Here is a 20285-nt window from a genome sequence, read left to right on the forward strand (position 1 = left end):
AAAAAAAAAAGAATAAATGACACAGAGGACCACACGACTCACGCTGAGTCAAAAACCATAAAATAAAAGTGGGTTTTAAGACGAGACTTAAAGCTTTCAATTGTGGGGGCCGTTTTTACATGAAGACGAAGAGTGCTCCACAGCTTTGGGCCAACTACGGAAAAGGCCCGGTCTCCCCTGGTCTTAAGTCTCGTCTTGGGAATCACCAGTTGGAGCTGGCCTTCGGACCTCAATGTGCGTGCTGGAGTGTAAATTTGGATGAGGTCCGAGATGTACCAAGGCGCCAGTCCATTTAATGCCTTAGAAACAAACAATAAAATCTTAAAATCAATTCTAAAATGCACAGGCAACCAGTGCAGGGAGGCTAGAATTGGGGTGATGTGCTCCCTCTTTTTGGTTCCTGTTAAAAGCCGTGACGCACAGTTCTGGACTAACTGTATGCAACTAACTGTAACCAAACGTGGTCCACTAACAGCAGAATGGAATAAAACTATAGAGTCCAAGGCTTATTATAACTCACCACATGTCCAATGTGTAGTGCTTTAGCCCAACTTGGGGCTTCTCGCAGATTCAAAAATATAAAAATAAATGGTGAATGGCAACGGCAGCTTCAGAGCTAACTTGGGGCAACAAAAAACATTTAGTATGATTTAATGAATTTTCTTGCAAGCAAGTTCCATATGCAAAAGATGGATTGACTCTACGAGATATCAATATTTTGTCAAACCCTAGTCATAGTTTCACTGTGTAGCTGAACTGTAGCCGTAGCATTTTGACCTCTTAAGGCCACCATACTTTACTGTTCCTGATTAGCTCAAATTAGCCAGAAATGCAACACAACAATACAGACTCCTGGAAATAGCAATTTCTCAATGTTCTATTCAACCCAGTTAGTTTCTGTTATCTCATAGTCTGTACTTTGTTAAAAACACAGCTTTGTTTGACCCCTGAAGCCACCATACTTTCTGTTTTTGATTAGCTAAAATTATACAACTATACATAGTCCTGGGTATATTGTAGTAGACACAAGTCTAATTTGGAGCACTTAAGTCCAACTTTGAGCTTTTCAAAGATACAAAAAAATATAAATAAATTGTGAATGGCGACAATAAAGCAATAAAAAACCCACTTTGTTTGTTTTAATTACCAGGCATAGTCAGTTTTCCACTGGAGAATGTTTTTTTAATATAAAACTGTAAGAGATGTTGATATTTTTTACAACTGTGTAACAGAGTTACTATTCGTTTGAAAGCTGACAGATCGTACGTACTCTACTAAATACACACCTTTTTGACCCCTGAAAGCCACCACATTTTCTGTTTTTGATTAGCTAAAGTTGCAAACATACAATACAGCTCTACAGAGTCCAGGTCATATTGTAACAAACTACAAATCCAATTTGGAGCAATTTAGTCCAACTTTGAGTTTTTTGTAGGTGTAAAAACATAAAAATAAATTGCCAATGGTGACAACAAAGCAACATCAAACATTTAGTATGCTCTACTTGCCAGGGAAATTCAGTTTTCCACTGTAGGGTGCAGTGTTGTGTGTAAAAAGTGCATCAACTCAGTGTACTTGCAGTTCAGTGAAGATGAGCATGTGCACTGGACACAAGTATGTTGAAGTAACACAACACAGCAACACACGCAAATCTTGTAATGACATTAGTTCTGCCCGTGATGCTGCTCACTCACACGCCCTTCCTCCCTTTGCCAGATCCGAAGCGGCGAAAATGCGGCCAATCTAGCGAACGAGCTAGCCCGGCACACGCAGGGCCCGGTTTTCGCCGGTGACGTCAGCTCTTCGGTACGCCTAATGGAGCAGCTCGTGGACATCCTGGACGCTCAGCTGCAGGAGCTCCGTCCCAGCGAGAAGGACTCAGCTGGACGCAGCTTCAACAAGGTACTGTGAAATGTCCTCTTTGGGCCCATTGTAACCTGCTTTGTAGCCCCTTTTAACCCCCGGGTCTAATCGGTAGCGCTCAGGACATTCATCAGCAGGACAGCAGGAGCGATAAATCCACAAACACAAGGCGGCGCGTGCCCTCGTTTACATGCAAACACACACTTGAATAATAACAGAGGGAGGAAGGTCTGGTCCTTAGGGGATGCTCATTCATCTGCAGCTACCCTGGGAATCTAACACACAGCCAGTTTCACTGCGCACTTGCACTTTTAAGGCTGTGACAGTTAGTTTCTTAGTTGAAGACAAGTGAGCAACAGCGCTTTGCAGCAAATGCTAACTTCCATCTCCTGGCAAGATGAGTGACAGCTGTTATTCACTGTCATTCAGACAGCAGTTCATTTTTAAAGTCTTTTTGCTGCATTGCTGTCTTGCTTTTGCGGCACTCATAGGGCTCATGTAGCATGTAGCCCTTTATATGGCAAGAAACCATATTTGGTTGCTTCACCTTGAGGCCCCACACTCTTCAATAGAAGACAGTCGTACCATGTGACTTATCTCAGCCACTCAGCAAATAAAAGTTACAACTAAATAGGATGAAAGAAATCTTATACTACAGAAGAACCCTGTTTTCGCAGGAGTTATGTTATGTTTGTAGCAGTGAATGCTGAAAATACGTCTATAAAAATGTCTATTGTATCAGCTAACTGCTGAAGTTCAAAGCGGTTAACCTACCAACAATGCCAAACAAAAAGCAAAATGATACCAGTCCTGTAAATCCGGTCCAGAAACAGGGCCATTCTGGCTGTTGGATGAGGAGGATTTGATATTAGGTGGCGCCTCCAAGAATGTAAACCCTATAAGTGAAGAATGTAAATCCACCAGAGGGAGGCTTCCTCTGGTCGGAGGCTTCCTCTGGTAAACAGAGGCAGCTGAATGAATCATTGCAGCGCCCCGACAGCCATGGCCAATGAAATGCTTTGCAGGGAAGAAATGCATGATGGGAAGCCGTTAAAATAGTTGTTGTTTTTTTATTCTAAACTCGTATTGGTATTTGTATTGTAAATTTCTTACCTACCTTTGGAGTGTTAAGTTACTGTGCGATGATTTTAGCGTTCTTTCTAAGATGACACTGTGAGTCAGACTGTTATATTGAGTAATGACAACATTAGATTCAGCTTTAGAACCCTCCCCTTCTCTCTTCAATTGCCATTATTCACTGGTGACGAAAGCTAACAAGCTAAATTCACAATCCAGGTATAAGCCCTAAATATGCTTCACACACTTTGAAATTAAATGTATTTAAAGTATAAAATGTGTAGCTATTCACGATGAATGATGAACAGATGCAGTCAGAGTCACAGTGTGGCCTGTCACAGCACACGATTGTGGTGCCTTCAAAGACCGCCAAACAAAGTGCAAAATCTCAACTCTTGATGAAAAAACATTAGTGAATCATAAACATGTAAAAATTGTGGGCACGTTTAACAGTGGTACATGTGTGCTGTACATTTTACCTGTATTATCACATATTTATAAATTATTACCAATTTAGGGTGAATGAGATGTGTTTTCTGCAGAAAATATGGCCTATTTACAGAGAAAAATATGTCAAAAAATCTCTGAATTTGCGGAGTTGTGAATGCTGAATCACGAATGTGTGGTGATCCACTGGCTATATTATAAGTATAATAATATATTCATGTTTTAAAATACTGACAAAATACAAACAAAAAATACAAAAATAATGAAAAAAATAGTTTAAAGGACTGCACCACTGTTTTTTTCCAAGTTTAATTGATGACATTGATGACATTTGTCCCGCAGCCAATCAGTCTAGAAAATGTTGCAATTAAAAGTAATGAAAGAAAAAAATATTACATTGGTATCATTTTTAGAAGTATGAATGATAATTATTACAACAAATATAACATATATTGGTTTTGCAGTATTTAATAGAAAATTATTTTTAAAAATGAAATGAAGTAATCCAAAAAATATTGCACCGCTATTGAATAATTTGTTTGATTTTACATAATATGTATTTACTTACACAATATACAAATACACTCTTATCATAGATAAGTCACAAAAAACATATATTTTGATGTTCGGCATACAGCACATTCTTCTGTTCATATTCTTTGTGACTGCTGTTACACAGCACATAAGTGCATTATCTTAATTTTTTGCCGTTTTTGCCGTATCTTTATCATAGTTGCTTCAAATATGTTATATATACTGTACATATTGCAAAATCAATATTACGACAGTGTACTAGTGTGCTGTGGGATTAATAAAGTACAATACAAGATACAAGATACTTGCCGAGCTTCAACTTACTGCCATTAAAACACCCTAAAAAGAGTTTTTGTTCATGTCTTTGTTCTAAGAGTACAGCATGTGCTTTTCCTGCAGTTTGACTCAATTAGGAAAAGCAAAGGAGTCATTTAAGTGCCAAGAGACCAACAAAGGAGTTTGTAGCATATTCTTCCCTCCTTGGCAGAACATACAAATGACCTCACGGCACACATTGTTTATCTTCCTCTGGCTTCTTTAATGCTAAAGCCTCACTAATGGGGAGAAATCCAAGCCCCAGCAGTATTTTTTTTTTTTTGTCGTTTTCTTTTTGCCATTCCTTCGGCACATATAGGCGAGGTGTCGCAGCATTTCCACATAAAGTCTTTTTTTTTCCCTCATTAGCACATGTAATGTATGGTAAGTGGCCTGGTTATTTCCCGCTCCCCTGTTTTCTCACCACCTCTTTTCTGCCATCTTTCTTTTTGTTTGTGTGGGGAAAAGCTTCAAAAGCGAGAGAAGACATGCAGGGCATACATGAAGGTACATCAGCTAGCCTTGACATGATGCTATATATATATATTTATTTATGTATTTATTTTTTACCCTGATCCCTTCCCACCTGCTTAGCAGCATGCATCCAACAATATGATGTGCTTGACTGTTGTACATTGGAAGCGCTTGGCTGCCTCCTCATGAGCTCCTTCCATCAGTATCTCTCCCATCTTTGTTCTCCTCCATGTTATCACTCAAGCATCATTCTTTCACTTCTCTCTCCTCCACACACACACGCATTCTTATTCTTCTTCTCACCTCGTCTTCTATCTTCTCGCCTCTTTATACGGCGTGTGAATAATTGCCTTCCCACGGTCCTAATTGCACCTCCCTGTCTGCCAAAAGTGTGATCAAAAGTGGCACTGTGCTCACTTGCTTACATTAAACAATTTTTCATCTGCCTTGTCAACGTATATCTTTAAAAAATCCTCCTGTTGCACTTGCGTTTTATCTCTGGGATTAATTCCTGAACCCATTAACGTAGTTCTGTTCCGTTCTTTTGTCAGTATCATCTTCAGACATTTACAGTTCATTTCCTTGAGTAGGCTACTGCTAATGTGGGGAACGACGCCAACGCACAACATAAAAACTGATCCGATTTGTGTAACTTTGGATCTGCCAACAGAACAAGAAAAATGTTTTGTTCTGTTGGCAGATAATAATAAGAAGAAGAAGAAGAAGAAGAAGAAGAAGAATTCATTTTATTTATAGGCGCCTTTCTGAGCACTCAAGGACACCATACAAAACAAGAAATAAGAATCAATAAAAGCAGTAGAAAAATAAATAAGAACCCATCCATCCATTTTCTATGCCGCTTCTCCTCATTAGGGTCGCGGGGGCATGCTGGAGCCTATCTCAGCTGACTTCGGGCGACATGTAATAAATAACTTAAGTTGATTTTTTTAAATGTTGCGAAACCCACATTATACTGCATGGACAAAGCAATTCATTTCTCCACAATGGATTACCGTGTTGACCCAACTATGAGATGATGTTGAATATAAGATGACTAAATTTTTGGGGAAAAATATTCAAATTACAATATTTTTGTGTTAATATTTTTAATATCTATATAATAACTGTTTTGAAAATAAAGGGTAATAGCCAAATTGTTCACACTTTGGCGCATCAATTCAGTGACAGTGTAGTAGTAGTGGTAGTAGTAGTAGTAACTAAATAAAATACCTTTTTGACCTGACTAAAACACATCCCTTAATAAAGGACAATCTCTATTTTTCAGAAAAAAAAACAAAAAGAAAATGCTTTCAATATCAGTGAAATAACAACTAGCAGCTGTTGCACAGTTGTTTGTGGACTCGGCTTTATCTTAAAATTTGCTAATTTGATTACAACACTTTTCTTCCCCAAGCAGGTCTTTGTGTCATGGCTGCATCTCTCCAAGCTGCTGGTGTGTGCGCGTATATATGTGACTGACAGGAAGAAAAGCTCTGACTCATCATTTGGTGTTGCATGCTGGTTTGCATGTATTAATCTAAAAAAAAAAAAAGTTTTTTTTATTGTCTTATATTCGGTTATCGGACAGATTGTGTTCAAAGGTATTTATAAAATACACTTCACCAATGTAAGGAGCAAATGTTCTGCTTTAGCCAGTAAGCCACAGGGCTTCTGATGAAAGTGCCACTCAGGTGACAATCAGAAGCAATTCAGTCACATAACAGTCTTGGCCCCTGCGCAATTTTTTTATTATTAGTGTGGATTTCATGTTACCGTTGAGGATAGCTCATCAGTAGCAGGGAGGAGGAATAAATATACTTGGTTGTAACATCTCTGACTCTTCACTGTCCTCCACACACACATAAACACAAGTTAGAGCTCTGAGCTCCCTGCTAGGTCAGTGGCTGTCATTAATATGAAGCGATCAATTAATCATTTATTGCTCGATCGGCTACCTCATTATTCCAGGCAGATGGATACGGCCGCGTGTGGTCATTGAATTGTTTTGGATAATCACAGCTGTGACTAATTGCTATCATGAGCGGGGTCACGTCGTGGTTAGTTACTGTTATTGTTGTTGTGCTCGCTATGGCTAATGACACCTAGGGTTAAATTGTCGCTGGGATTAATCGCCACCCCAAGACACTCCGGATTCAGGAATGTGTGACCTAGCGGGACGGAGGGGTAGTTGTAAACTCAATTTGGCCTGACTCAAAGCTGTTTTATCAACATATGATACTCGCGTGGAATGTTTTGCTTGCTTCCAGCTTATCACAAAGCAGGAAATGAAAGGATTGACACTGAAAACAAGCACGCTTTTTTATTGCCTCAGTTGGACGGCCACTTTGGATTTGATGATAATGCCCTCCTTCCTCTGGGTAAATTGCTTGCAAGGTCGTTACAGGCACAAAAATAGGATTGTTATTTTGGAAGTTACAGTCATTGTGGCTCCGTCTATGGGCATGCTAGCATACATGTAATACAGATATCATCAAGGTTTTATCATCATTAGACAAATGGTCAATGACTTATGGATAATTAATTGCGAAGCTCTGCCTGTGCCCCTGCAAAGACGTTTTGCTTGATGGCGGCCATTTTTTTCAGACAATCTTGCCCAATTTTTCACACATCTGCTTGTCAGTCCTCTGAAGGTGTGTACCAAATTTGGTGCTGATTCGACTAAACAACTTGATAATAACAGCGCCACCATGTGGTCTTTTTGTCATAAAAACAACAGCACAGGTAACACAGTGGAGGTGCATGTTTAGTAAAATGTTTACCTTTTTGTATGCAGCAGTTCAGGAGTACAAGAGTTACACCCCATTTTTCCACATGACTGTATGTGCTCTCAACAGAGGAAAAACATTTGTTTTGTTTGTTTACCCCTTAAGAATTTAAAAAACTACTGTGAAAGGAAAAAGATGCTTTCCGTCTGCTTTCCCAGCAGTCCTGCATACGATTATTTCAGTTACTCGACTTCCTTGAACCCTCATCATGGCTTCGGTCACAGTGTTGTCAATACATCCATTTCAGCTGTCACTGTCGGCCATGCATGCCCTTTTTATCATTCACCAAACATCCCCTCCCTCCCTTTGTGTGTTATTAAATCCTGGAGTTACAATGCCGGGAATGTGCGGTCTGACATTTCACTTGTCTCCATGGATACAGGCGATCGTGGACACCGTTGACAACCTCCTGAGGCCGGAAGCGCTGAAGTCCTGGAAAGACATGAATTCCACAGAACAAACGCACGCCGCCACAATGTTACTGGATACCCTGGAGGAAGGGGCGTTCGTCCTTGCCGAGAACCTGATCGAGCCGGCCATCGTCAAAGTGCCCGCTGAGAACATCAGTAAGTGGCGCAGCAATCAGCCCTTAAACATCTGTCACTCACTATGTGCTATTCCTGCCTATTACTCCTCTTAATGGCTGGCAGCCATATCGAAAGTGAAAGAGAGTTTGTGGTCCTTTAAAACCAGCAAATCACCTCTACAAGCACCTTTTTTTCTTTTGAAGGTCTTATATTATGTTATTTTTCCAATAAGTCTCATACATGCTGAAATAGTGTGTTGGAAGTTTGTTGGCTAAAATCTAGCCTTGATGCTGTAATTCAGACAGTTCAATAGTGCTTTTAGTAAGCCCTGCTAAGAAGACACTGTTTTGTGTGTCTGTAGCTTTAATGCTAATGAGGTATGTTTGTCCAGAGTGTGTGGCTCCAAGAAGCAAGATTGTGTACTTTATCTACTATATGCTTTTTCCATATACACTAACTCTGCACTTGTCCACAGTAATATATGCCATATATACGCCCTATGAAATCAGTTTCATTTTTGCACAAATTCCGTAACATTTTTTCAAAATTCAATTTTTTTCATTGTCATTTTTTACATTTTTGTTTTGCCTTTTACACTTATTTTACCCCAATAATGTGTGTGCTCTGTTGGGTTAGTGAATAAAATGTCACTTTATTAAATGCAAATAGCCTTACATTTATTGATCATGATTTATTGACTTCACTGGACAATTTTGCAAAGTATTTCAGAAACGGGTGTAGCTTTGCTAATTTTTAGCCTATGAACCTAAGCAGCTCCCACATGAGTAGCTGACTTTAGGATAGTTTCCAGAGCACCAAGATTTATTTGAAGATGTGTAGTGAAGCCTGTTTTTAAAAATTAAAATTAAATGTGTGTGTGTGTGTGTGGGGGGGGGGGGGGGGGGGGGGGGGGGGGGGGGGTTGTTCTCTGTGTAGAGGGCTTATACACGGGGCTGGCCACCTAGCTAGAGACGGGTCAGAGGTGGTATTATGTCCATGAGGAGGGAGGTTTTTTTGTTCATAATGTCATGACAACCCGGAACTTTTGAGAGTGCTTCTTCGCTCAAAAGTAGAGATGACAGAACTTACCTCCCGTTTGGTGCTCATAAATAGGGAGCACTAGAGTGCGAGGGTTACATATTACTCTTATAACATTGGTCAAATGTACTTTTTGAATAATAAGGGGGAACTTTAAGCTCATTCAGGTATGTCAGCATTATGAGTCGGCTGCCGTACTGCTGTTCGCCCCTTTTCGCCTTCTACATCATTGATTTTTAATCCACCAAGTCACTTCATTGAGCGTGTGCTGCAAGATGAACTCCAACCGACTCGCAGACCCAAAACAAAGACGCCATTTCAGCCACATTGTTCCATTCACACAGTGCCCTGTGTCCTCTCCTCCCTCGTCATGCCCGTTCTCATAACTGGTAGTTAGCCAAGCCGATCGGCCGCTTTGTCCCCCACCAGAGGACTGATTAATGCTTTTTGTAAGTAGCTGTGTGTCAGGCTGTGTTACCACTGGGTGTGGGCTGCTTTTCTATAGTCGGAATGAATTGAGGGTAATGCAGCTAAATAGAGAAGGGTGCACAATATGACTTTGTACTTTTTTTTAGCACATTTCCATTGGCAAAAGTAGGTACTATCAGGTGCTAGGCTAGTTCTCGTACCTGGGCAGTTAAGATTTTTGTTAAAAATGACAAAAACACTACGCTCTGTTGTTACACTCCACAGTCTATACTTTGCTCCCTTCAACCCTGCCCTTTTGGATAAAATTAACCTCATCATTTGAGATGGAACAATATGCACATTTAGATAACTGTGGCCAAAATGATTACGGTTACCAATATTATCGCAGTATTGTTCAAATTTGCTGATGTTTTCACAACGCACTTTGACCGTCGTCCTCTTTGTTGGCTCAAAAATATCGGTTATGCGTTTGGAGTTAACAAAGTTGGTATTTATTATCCCCCTTAGTATTAGTAGTTGTCCTTTGTGCGTTTACTTTGTCAGGATTTTCATATGGATGACACAGCTGTTCAGCTACATGTCCCACAAGATAGATCAGGATTTACCATTCCAAACTCTAGTGAGCTAAACTCAGCTTGGTGGAAACACGCCTCATGATAGCTGACCTCTTTTAATGAGCTGAAAAGAAGTGAGAAACTGATGCTACTATCTAATTGGCAGGTCACCATACCCTGAACAACACCTCCAGGTGAGCATCAATAAAAGCCAGAGACATGTGGAGTTGGAGGTGCAAAAAACTTGAGCTGAAAAATTGAGACAAACAGGGAAGACAAAAGCAGAGGACAATCCCTCATTTCTGTCTGTCGGGAGCCATCTATCTGCGGAAGCAAGGCCATTTTCTAGAGTGAGCGAGCGCGCCGACGTCCTTCTGACCCCCCTCGGTAATTTCCCACATCAAAGGGAGTGCCACCCGGCAGCTGGCGGAATTTGGTGGGTTTTCAGAGACTTGCTCATAGAGCAGCAGAGTTATCTGAAGCCGCAGGGGGAAGTCAAAGTAAAAAGCTCAATGATATTTTTGATCCCATGAATATTTGACATTCATGTGTCAGGAGGCTGCATATCTGCTCATCCTCTGGTAGCCTGCCCTTGTTGTTATTTGTTTCTTTTATCCTTCCCATTTACCTCGCAGGCTTTCACAGTGTTAAGTCAATGGAGCTCCATGGGGTCTTGTCAGTAAAACTTAATTCTTTTACTGCTCACTGAACCTTAACACACGCCTTAACACAACAGGTTTTTTTTTTGCTCTATTAAACATTCTGTACTATTGCTAATGTATTTTACCCTCCCCTCCCAGTGTTGGATGTGTACGTGGTGAGCACAGACGGCCAGGTGCAAGACTTCAGGTTCCCTCAGACCAGCCGGGTTGGAGCCTCTCTTCAGCTCTCCTCCAACACGGTCAAAGTCAACAGTAAAAACGGTGAGAACTTACAACTGCTGCATGTTGATTAGAGCATCACTTCCTGTTTACATGATTGCTCTGTAGCCTTCAGCACTATGGAATTGGGGGGGGGTTATTAAGTTAATGTAAACAGCTGAACAGATGTTTTTTGGCGAACTACATACACACAGAGCCTCTGGACTTTTACTTACATTTTTCGCCCTTTTGTCATTGAAAAGACAGTTTGAGCTGATCTTGTTGGAACCTAATTGTTTAGTTGAGCAACTTTTATCGTACTTACAGTATGCAGCCATGCAATTTTACTTATTTTTTTTAATGTGAGGCGGTTGTACTACCGCATGAAATTGATGATATAATGATTTCTTTTGAACGCACGGTGGTCTAGCGGTTAGCATGTTGGCCACACAGTCACAGTCAGGAGATCGGGAAGACCTGGGTTCGGATCTCTGTTGGGCATTTCTGTGTGGAGTTTGCATGTTCTCCTCGTGCGTGCGTGGGTTTTCTCCGGGTACTCTGGTTTCCTCCCACATTCCAAAAACATGCATGTTAGGTTAATTGGCAACACTAAATTGTCCATAGGTATGAATGTGAGTGTGAATGCTTGTTTGTCTATATGTGCCCTGCTATTGGCTGGCGAATGGCAGGGTGTCAGCTGGGATAGGCTCCAGCATACCCCCGCAACCCTAATGAGGAGAAGCGGCATAGAAGATGGATGGATGATTTCTTTTGATGATTTAATCCTGGATATTGGGGGCGGGGGGACACACAAAAATCTGACAGGAATATCATAGTTTTATTGAGTGGCTCTGATATTTGCTTTAATTGCACTCTGTAAAATGATGTGCAGTAGAAGTCATTATTGATTTACTGTTTGCATAATGCACACAATTTCTGCTACACAGATAACGTTGACCAATTACAGGAATGTCCAATAACAATATTCAGTGATAAAAGAAAACTCAGAAGGTCAAAGATTTTCTTTTAGACAAGTACCACTCTTAACTATTAATAAAAGAAACCTATTCCCAGAAGTGAAAAGTGCATTTTCACTGCATGGATGATTTGTTCTCTGCTTGTGTGTTCTCCTTCCCTGAAGATTTTCTTTCTGTGGGTTGTTGCAGGTGTGGCTAAGTTAGTCTTTGTGCTGTACAAACACCTGGGTCAGTTCCTGAGCACGGAGAACGCCACGCTGCGGGGACTTGGAGACTTGGACAAACGTAACCTTTCCCTCACTGTCAACTCCCACATCCTCTCAGCCTCCATTACCAAGGAGTCCAGCCGTGTGTTTGTGGCCGACCCTGTGATCTTCACGTTGGAGCACCTGGATGTAAGCCCCCACCCCTCGAGACCACACGGGGACGCTGTGCTTTTAAATAGTGTAGCAGCTGCACCTCCGATTCCAACAGCAAGCAGTATCGCCAAAGAAAAGTTCTGCTTTTTGTCTGTCACTGGTAGCAATTACCTGAGATCAGAGAAACAGAATTGGAAGAGCAAGTTGACTTCCTGCTAGCTGTCCCATCTTCTCTCATAATCTCATCTCTGTTTAGGTCCCTAATTTGGATCACTATCATCCGTTCCCCTCCAACTGAGTCGATACACTGAAAGAATTTAAATTGACACTTATTTGTAGAACAAGCAGTCATCTAGGCCCCCCCACTTCTCCACACACACACAGTCAGAGGCATTAAAATATACAAGGTGTGGCCATGCATACTGCAGCAAGGGCTCATGTATGATTAATTGTTTTCCTTTTGCAGAAGGAGCACTACTACAATCCCAACTGTTCCTTCTGGAATTACTCAGAGCGGAGCATGATGGGATACTGGTCCACTCAGGGCTGCAAGCTGCTGGACACCAACAAGAGCCACACCACGTGTTCGTGCAATCACTTGACCAACTTCGCCATCCTCATGGCTCATCGAGGAAATGTGGTAAGCTCGCTCTCCTCCTTAAGGACGCGTTCACACTTGTCTTGTTTGGTTTGGTTTCAATTTATGATTACAGTCATTGTTTCCTGTAATTTTTCAAGTGTCTGAGCATACACACAAACGACCTGAGCATTCCTTGGACTTCTGTGAGCGCCATCAGGCGTGCACATACATGTAGTATCAAACCTGTCCAAAACCTGAAAACTTGACGTTGTCCAACTTCCATTCTGTGATGCATTGCATGTGAGTGGGTTCAAAAGGTCAGCAAGGTGTATTTCACAATGTAGCTTTCTTTTTGGTCCACCTCAGACTAAACAAGCCTCATACTAATCTCATACAATGAATTATCTGAATCTTGCAGGAAACACGCAGCCTGTTTTGGCACTATTTCATTCTGGGAATTTACTTGAAAGTGACGCCACATTTATATATGCTTACTTTTGTCAAAATAAAAATTAAAATAAAAAAACCTCAACCGAAAAAAACAACCACCACATCAAAATAAAACCATGCCAGTACCACATGCATGTGTAAGCCACATTCAGTCCACACTTTTCACTCAGAAAACTGGCTCAGAGTAGCCCTTTCTCATTCGAAAAATAAAAAATCTCACCCAGATTCAACTCGTTCTTTTGCTCCCACGTACGCCGACAGCTAGTACACCTTAAAATACCTAAAATATATGTTTTGTTTTTTTTTACTTTAGCTTGGTGAGCGGATGTGGTACTGCTAGTTCGTTTCACCATAATACAGGGTTAGCAAGCAGCATTTAGCTTCCTTAACTCTGCTGCACCAGTAGCTATACGCTAACATGTAAAACAGCGGCATGTACCACGTAACGCGCTGTTAATGAACTTGGCTGCGTAAGTAAATACTACCAACAGGATCTCATCATTGGTTGGACAGTGTAGGTGCGCAGCTTTAAAGGGGATGTTGATTACAGTTTGTTTGGTTAAGTGTGACCGTCATGATCCGAATGCTGGTGTGGACAAAACAACCTGTCTTATTTTGCGTGCAAGTGAACTCAGGTGTGGTTGAGTTCACTTGAGCTCAAATGTGAATGTTACACGGACCAAAGGCACGTAGGCAGTGTTAAAGTGACAGCAAAAAGCATGCAGAAATGACAACTAGAGAAAATAGATTGGAAGTGCTGTCCTTTGCTCTCCTTTTTCCCTCTGTGAGTGAGGTATGTAAAAGTATATTGTAGAAGCTCTTTGTGTAATCTAAGCTAGTAAATATAGAAGAATATAAAGATAACCTATGTAATCAACCCATCAGACAGAGTTTTGGATAGCAATATTTGCATTAAGTTATGTAGTATATCCCAAGAGCTCTTTAAAAACATATTTTAGAAGCTTTTTGTGAAATGTTCGAGAGTAAATATAGCAGAATATTAAAGTATGCTACATACTCAACCCAGCACATAGCGTTTTGGTTGGGAATATTTGAGTTACGTTACGTACGTATGTCCCAACAGCACTTTTAAAGTATACCATAGAAGCTTTTTGTGAAATCTAAGATGGTCAGTATAGCAGAATATAGAAATAATTGACGTATTCAACCCAGCAGACATAATTTTGGTTTGAAATATTTGAATTACGTCACATATTATTAGGGATGGGTACCTTTGACATTTGAACCAATATGGTACCGATACCGGTACCTGGGACTTGATACCGGTACTCAACGGCACCAATTTTGGGTACTTTTGTGTGTGTTTATGTGGTAATAAATGCTAATGTACTCATTTTCTGAATTAATTATAATTTTTTTAAATTTATGGTATTTATCTCTCGATATATAAACTTTAACAAATATATCAAAACAACATCCAGCTGTTTGCATTGTAACATCGCCGTTCTTCAATATGAAAACCTTTAACTACAACTAAAACCCAGCCCTACGTACTTCTATTCCATGAAGTAAGTTTAAAACAAGTGAGTCAAAGAGGATAGAGTAAAAATAAATCAAGGCATCATGTCAGGTATTAAAAGTGTCTTCTTCCAGAACATTGACATTTATTAAACAGGTAGGTTTTATTGTATGTATGTAAATATAGATAAGTATGACTTAAGTATGACTTATTTTTGCTTCGGCAGTTTTAATTTGTCACCTTGTTAGTGTAAACATCGCCATCCGTCCGTCTGGCTTTGTCGACTTCTCTTGTGAATTGAATGGTGTAAGGAGCAGCATGGAGACGCGGGTCTGGCACTGAAACATGGTACCTTTTGATTGTACGTGAACCGGTGCTCAGTACTACTGACGAAATTCGGTTGGTGCCTACAAAAGTACCCTTTTCGGTACCCGTCCCTACATAAATTGTCCCAAAAGCGCTTTAAAAGTATATTTTATAAGCTTTTTGTGAACTCTAAGATGATAAATATAGCAAATATAAAAATCTACATATTCAACCCAGCAGATGACATTGTGGTTTGTAATATTTCAGTTACATTATGTAATATGCCACGAAAGCTGCCCAATTAAGTCCTTACTTTATGCATTTGCTCTTTACTACACAGCCTTTGGTCCCATGATAAAAATACCAGTGTGAACTCTAAGCAAACCACACTAAAGTGCACACCAAGTATCTTTTTTATTTTTTACCTTCGCACACAAACGACATGGCAGCGGAGATAATGTAATTATTTCCGGAGGAGGTGAAGAAACGAAGCGAGGCCGTCACTTTAAAGGAAGCGTAATGGTGGATCAGGCTCGGGGAGTACAACGCCATTATCAGAACTAATTATATTTTACTGTGGTCACTGTCTAATATTTCATGCATATGTCCCTGAGAATTACGGGACGACTGCAGCTTAAACTTCTTGATGTGGTCCGCCAAAGCATTTGGTCACAAAATGCAATTACAATTTAATGACATGACAAATGGCACATGTAGCAGGGGCCCAGGCCGTAATAAATGTGGGGATCAGTTTGTGGTTGATTTAATAATACGTCCTCCACTCGTGAACTCTGTCCCCCGTCATCTGTCGTAACCTCAACCTTAACCACAACTTGAAACCAGAGCCCCCCGAGGCAAAGCTTAGCCTCCTGCCGACGACCTGCGCAGCACCTCAGCTGCAGCTCTTGCCTTCAATAAAAGTGCAAATATCACAGGAGGATTTGGCTCACTTGTGCCTGAGTGATATTTGTTGCGCTCCACTCGGCTAGTTTCACATTTGCTTGGTGCCAGTCTTCAAACACGCTCGCTTTTAAATCTTTGATCTCTCTTGGACCTCAGGAACCTGTTAACATCTCCACTGCTGCTAAACACATCAAACTAGAATGCAACCAAGTGGGGTGCAGACCTCCGCTAAGGCCAGACAACCCTACAGTAATTTGGATCAGTGCCTTCATAGATAAATGCCTGAATTTTGATATTCAGCCTCTGTTTACAGCGGAGGTGTATAAGGGCCTTACACAAGCAATTGCACAAATAAAGGCCAAATGTATGTACAAATTGACACCTTACTTCAAGTAGCCGCACTCGCTGCAGAAAATTAAAGGCCCTTGCTATAAAGGGAATATATGACGAGAGATGTAAAATGTCATCATCTTCGTTATGTCTCTCCACAGGGAAAGGGGAGCGTCCACGAGCTCCTGTTGTCTGTCATCACCCGGATGGGCATCGCCGTGTCTCTGGTGTGCCTGGCCATCAGCCTCTACACCTTCTGCTTCTTCAGGGGTCTGCAAAGCGACCGCAACACCATCCACAAAAATCTCTGCCTCAACCTCTTCATCGGAGAGCTCGTCTTCCTGGTGGGCATCAACATGACCGAACCAAAGGTAAGCGCGGCTGAGTATACCCTGTCAAAAAATCCAAACTATCCCTTTAGCAGAAAGGATATTTACGTGCAAATACAAATACACAGCGTGGACATTGACAGGTTGAATATAAATACATTTATAGACGTTATAATAGATGACAAAATTTGTTGGAAATCCCACATTAAAAATATACAACATAAAGTGGCAAGAAATAATTCTATACTCAATAAATCTAGAGTCCTACGCAGAACACACAACCTCATCAAGGACAGCACACATCCACAACACTCATTATTCACACTCCTACCGTCAGGCAGACGCTACAGGAGTTTGAAGTCCAGGACCACAAGGGTGGCAAACAACTTTTACCCACAGGCCATCAGGCTCCTCAACGAAGCACTTGCACACGCCGCACGCAACACATGCACACACGCACACACTCATAGCACTTTATTTATTTATTTATTTATTTATTTATTTATTTATTTGTTTGTTTGTATTATTTACTTGTATTACTGTCTCTTCTGTTGTTGTTGCTTAATTTATTGGTATTTATGTTTATGTGTTTATGTTTCTTATGTTCTTATTCTTTCTTGTGTTTTCTTTCTTTTCTTGGGAGAATGAACAGAATAAGATTTTCATTGCATGGTATAACTGCTGTTTTACCATGCACATGACAATAAAACTCTCTTGAATCTTGAATCTTGAATCTTATGCATAAAGCAAAAACGTAATACAATGCTTCTCATCAAGAAAGGAGAAATATGATCTTAGAAAAAATTTTACTTAAACAAATGTATACGCGCGAACAATACTAAAAAGCCTCAGGATATCAGTATGTGGAATCAAATTATTGTTCGGATTGGGTAAAGAACTCAAACAATGCAAACAATGCAAATGACCCATTTGAAGAAACAGTACAAGCAGTTGATGTTTACAAAGTAACAAAGTATAAGGAAGAAGAATGCTGAACCACAGGGAAATACCTGTACAATGCTACAGTAGTGTGAAAATGTGTCGCCTCCCTTCCTGATGTCTTATTTTTTGCATGTTTGTCACACTCAAATGTTTCAAGCTAATTTAAATATTAGTCAATGGCAACACAACTGAACACAAAATGCTAAACACATTTTATTATTAAGGGAGAAAAAATCCAAACCTACATAGTCCTGGATGAAAAAGTGATTGTCACACTTTTTCACACCACTGTATATTTATATCTTAGCATTGCACCTATGCAGGTCTGCAGCAAAACTAACACCATAATAACTTCTTCCTTATTAGCTGGTGTGCTCCATCATTGCTGGTGTCCTCCATTTCTGCTTTCTGGCTGCCTTTGCCTGGATGTGTCTGGAGGGCGTGCAGCTGTACCTCATGCTGGTCGAGGTGTTTGAGAGCGAATTCTCCCGCCGAAAGTACTACTACATGACCGGCTACCTCTTCCCAGCGGCGGTGGTGGGCATCTCAGCGGCCATCGACTACCGCAGCTACGGAACGCCACGAGCGTAAGTGTGGGGGATTATTTATTCTGGTCTTCTGTGCTAATGATAGTAATATCACAAAGAGCAGTGCACCTCTGCCCTCTGGCAAATTTACACCCTGTCACTGCTAAGAGCAAAGCCGCAACACTAATGAATGCTACTCTGCAAGCCGCGCTGACCTGCCGGGCTTTTTATTCATTGCATGCGGATAATTGCCGACCTTGTCAGTTTAAAGTTTATGCACTTTTCTTCTGCTCGATTTCATCCCAAAAACACAGTTTGTTGTATTGTATGGCTCTAATTTAAAGGATTTTTGCCAGTTTGTTACTAAGCAAATATATGTATCTGAAGTCTGCTTGAGGGTGATGCTTCCCCAAGGTCAAGTTGAGCTTTCTGTGGTCAGAGGAGCCTTGCTCATTTCGCTGTGGCCGATTATTTTGCAGCTAATCAATGAGACCTTGTTTTGGCATTGAGCTGTTTTAATGAATTGAAACAAATCCTCCCCTTTTTTCCTTGCCCAGCATTTTCACAACAAACAATGGCCTTCTCTCATATAAATGTCTTATTTTAAGTAGACAGATTATCTGGCTTCATGTAATATTTAAATCTTAAGCAAATAGTTTAGTGGCAATCAGTTTTGTAGTTTGTTTTTTTTAAACTGTGGCCTCCACTGTAATAGACACCGTGTAGCAATGAATGACACAAATAAATGCCTCACCTCAAATAGACACCTTTCCCTGCCCCCATTTTTTGTTAACCGTATAACGAACACCACCATGACCAATTCCTCCGAGAATGTAGGAAATATGGTTGGTCTCTGACCCATGTCCCACCCTTAACACATTTTAGTGTACTAGTTGTCTCATGGTTGGAAATTTGAGTAGTTGACATGTCTAGTTCTAGCCTTAAGCAAGTAAAAGCCTCTTCTCCAATCCTAGCAGATGCCTTACTTTAAGTAAACCATTTGAGGTCAATCTGTTTGCAGTTGTTTTCATCTGGACCTCTGCACTAACTGACACAGTGTCTCAATTAAACACCACAAATAAACAATTCCTCTCAGAATTTACCCCTGATTCTCCGTTCACCATTTAACTGTCTCTCAATTAATTTACTGTATGTGTCCATAAATAAACACCTGCTCTCACATAGACACCCTCGCCCCATCTTTATTGAAGTATTTCCTTCTTTCATAAATTTAACATAAGTGGGCAACGGTTTCTGGAATGGTATGGTCTCCATCTAATAGATAAAAACTGACCTGTCTAGTTCTAGCATGAAGCAATCATTTGTAGAAATAAAAGCCTCCTTTCAAATGAATGCATTCTCCTATTAAAAATATACAACATAAAGTCGCGAGAAATACCCCAATACTGAATAAAGTAAAATTTGTCCTCAACCAAAAATCACTCCATACTCTCTATTGCTCTCTGGGATTACCACATCTAACTTATTGTGTGGAGATATGGGGAAATAACTGTAAAAGTACACTTCACTTGCAATATGTAGAACAAAAAAGATCAGTTAGGATAGTACATAATACAGCTTATAGAGAACATACAGACCCTTTGTTTCTAAAATCACAATTACAAAACTTTGCTGAGCTAGTAAATTTTCAAACAGCTAAAATTATGCATAAAACAAACAATAACCTAATACCCAAATATGTCATACAATTCTTCTCATCAAGAAAGGAGAAATATGATCTTAGGAAAAAACGTAACTTAAAACAACCTTCAGCATTTGTATAACTTACAACAACCTTCAGCATTTCAGTATGTGGAATCAAATTATGGAAGGGCTTGAGTAAGGAACTCAAACAAGGCACTAATGAGTGTTTTCAAGAAACAGTACAAGTAGTTAATGTTTACAAAGTTCGAGGAAGAAGAGTCCTGAACCATTGGGTACATAGAGTGCTATGTGTAATCACTACTGCGCTTACTACTAACTCTTCATTCTTGTAAGTACACTGTCTGTACTCACCCATTACCCAACTATGCGTCTGTCAACTATTAACCCTTTCATCAATTATTATTTGTATCATCATTTTATATTTATTATCACTGTTATATAATTTCTTTGCGGTGACAAGAACCTTGACTCCTATTTTACTACATGGTTGTATTACCTTATCTTTTTCCTATGTATTTTAAACTAGCAAAGAG

At 40.3% G+C, this 20285-nt stretch overlaps 1 protein-coding gene across 11 annotated transcripts in view; it reads left to right on the forward strand.

Annotated features, from left to right (window-relative positions):
* LOC129177920 (adhesion G protein-coupled receptor L2-like) overlaps positions 1–20285 on the forward strand; it is a 133216-nt gene that overhangs the window by 90658 nt on the left and 22273 nt on the right. For 8 of the 11 annotated variants that reach the window (XM_054769539.1, XM_054769542.1, XM_054769544.1 and 5 more), the window contains exons 8-15: positions 1717–1902; positions 4705–4743; positions 7879–8062; positions 10845–10967; positions 12071–12276; positions 12707–12880; positions 16451–16660; positions 17927–18147. In XM_054769539.1, the coding sequence (XP_054625514.1) occupies positions 1717–1902; positions 4705–4743; positions 7879–8062; positions 10845–10967; positions 12071–12276; positions 12707–12880; positions 16451–16660; positions 17927–18147 (1343 nt within the window). The remainder of the gene's footprint in view (positions 1–1716; positions 1903–4704; positions 4744–7878; positions 8063–10844; positions 10968–12070; positions 12277–12706; positions 12881–16450; positions 16661–17926; positions 18148–20285) is intronic. The other 3 variants (XM_054769541.1, XM_054769543.1, XM_054769540.1) reach the window with 2 other exon arrangements.

Source organism: Dunckerocampus dactyliophorus, chromosome 2 (genome assembly GCF_027744805.1).
Source record: "Dunckerocampus dactyliophorus isolate RoL2022-P2 chromosome 2, RoL_Ddac_1.1, whole genome shotgun sequence".
NCBI lineage: Eukaryota > Metazoa > Chordata > Actinopteri > Syngnathiformes > Syngnathidae > Dunckerocampus > Dunckerocampus dactyliophorus.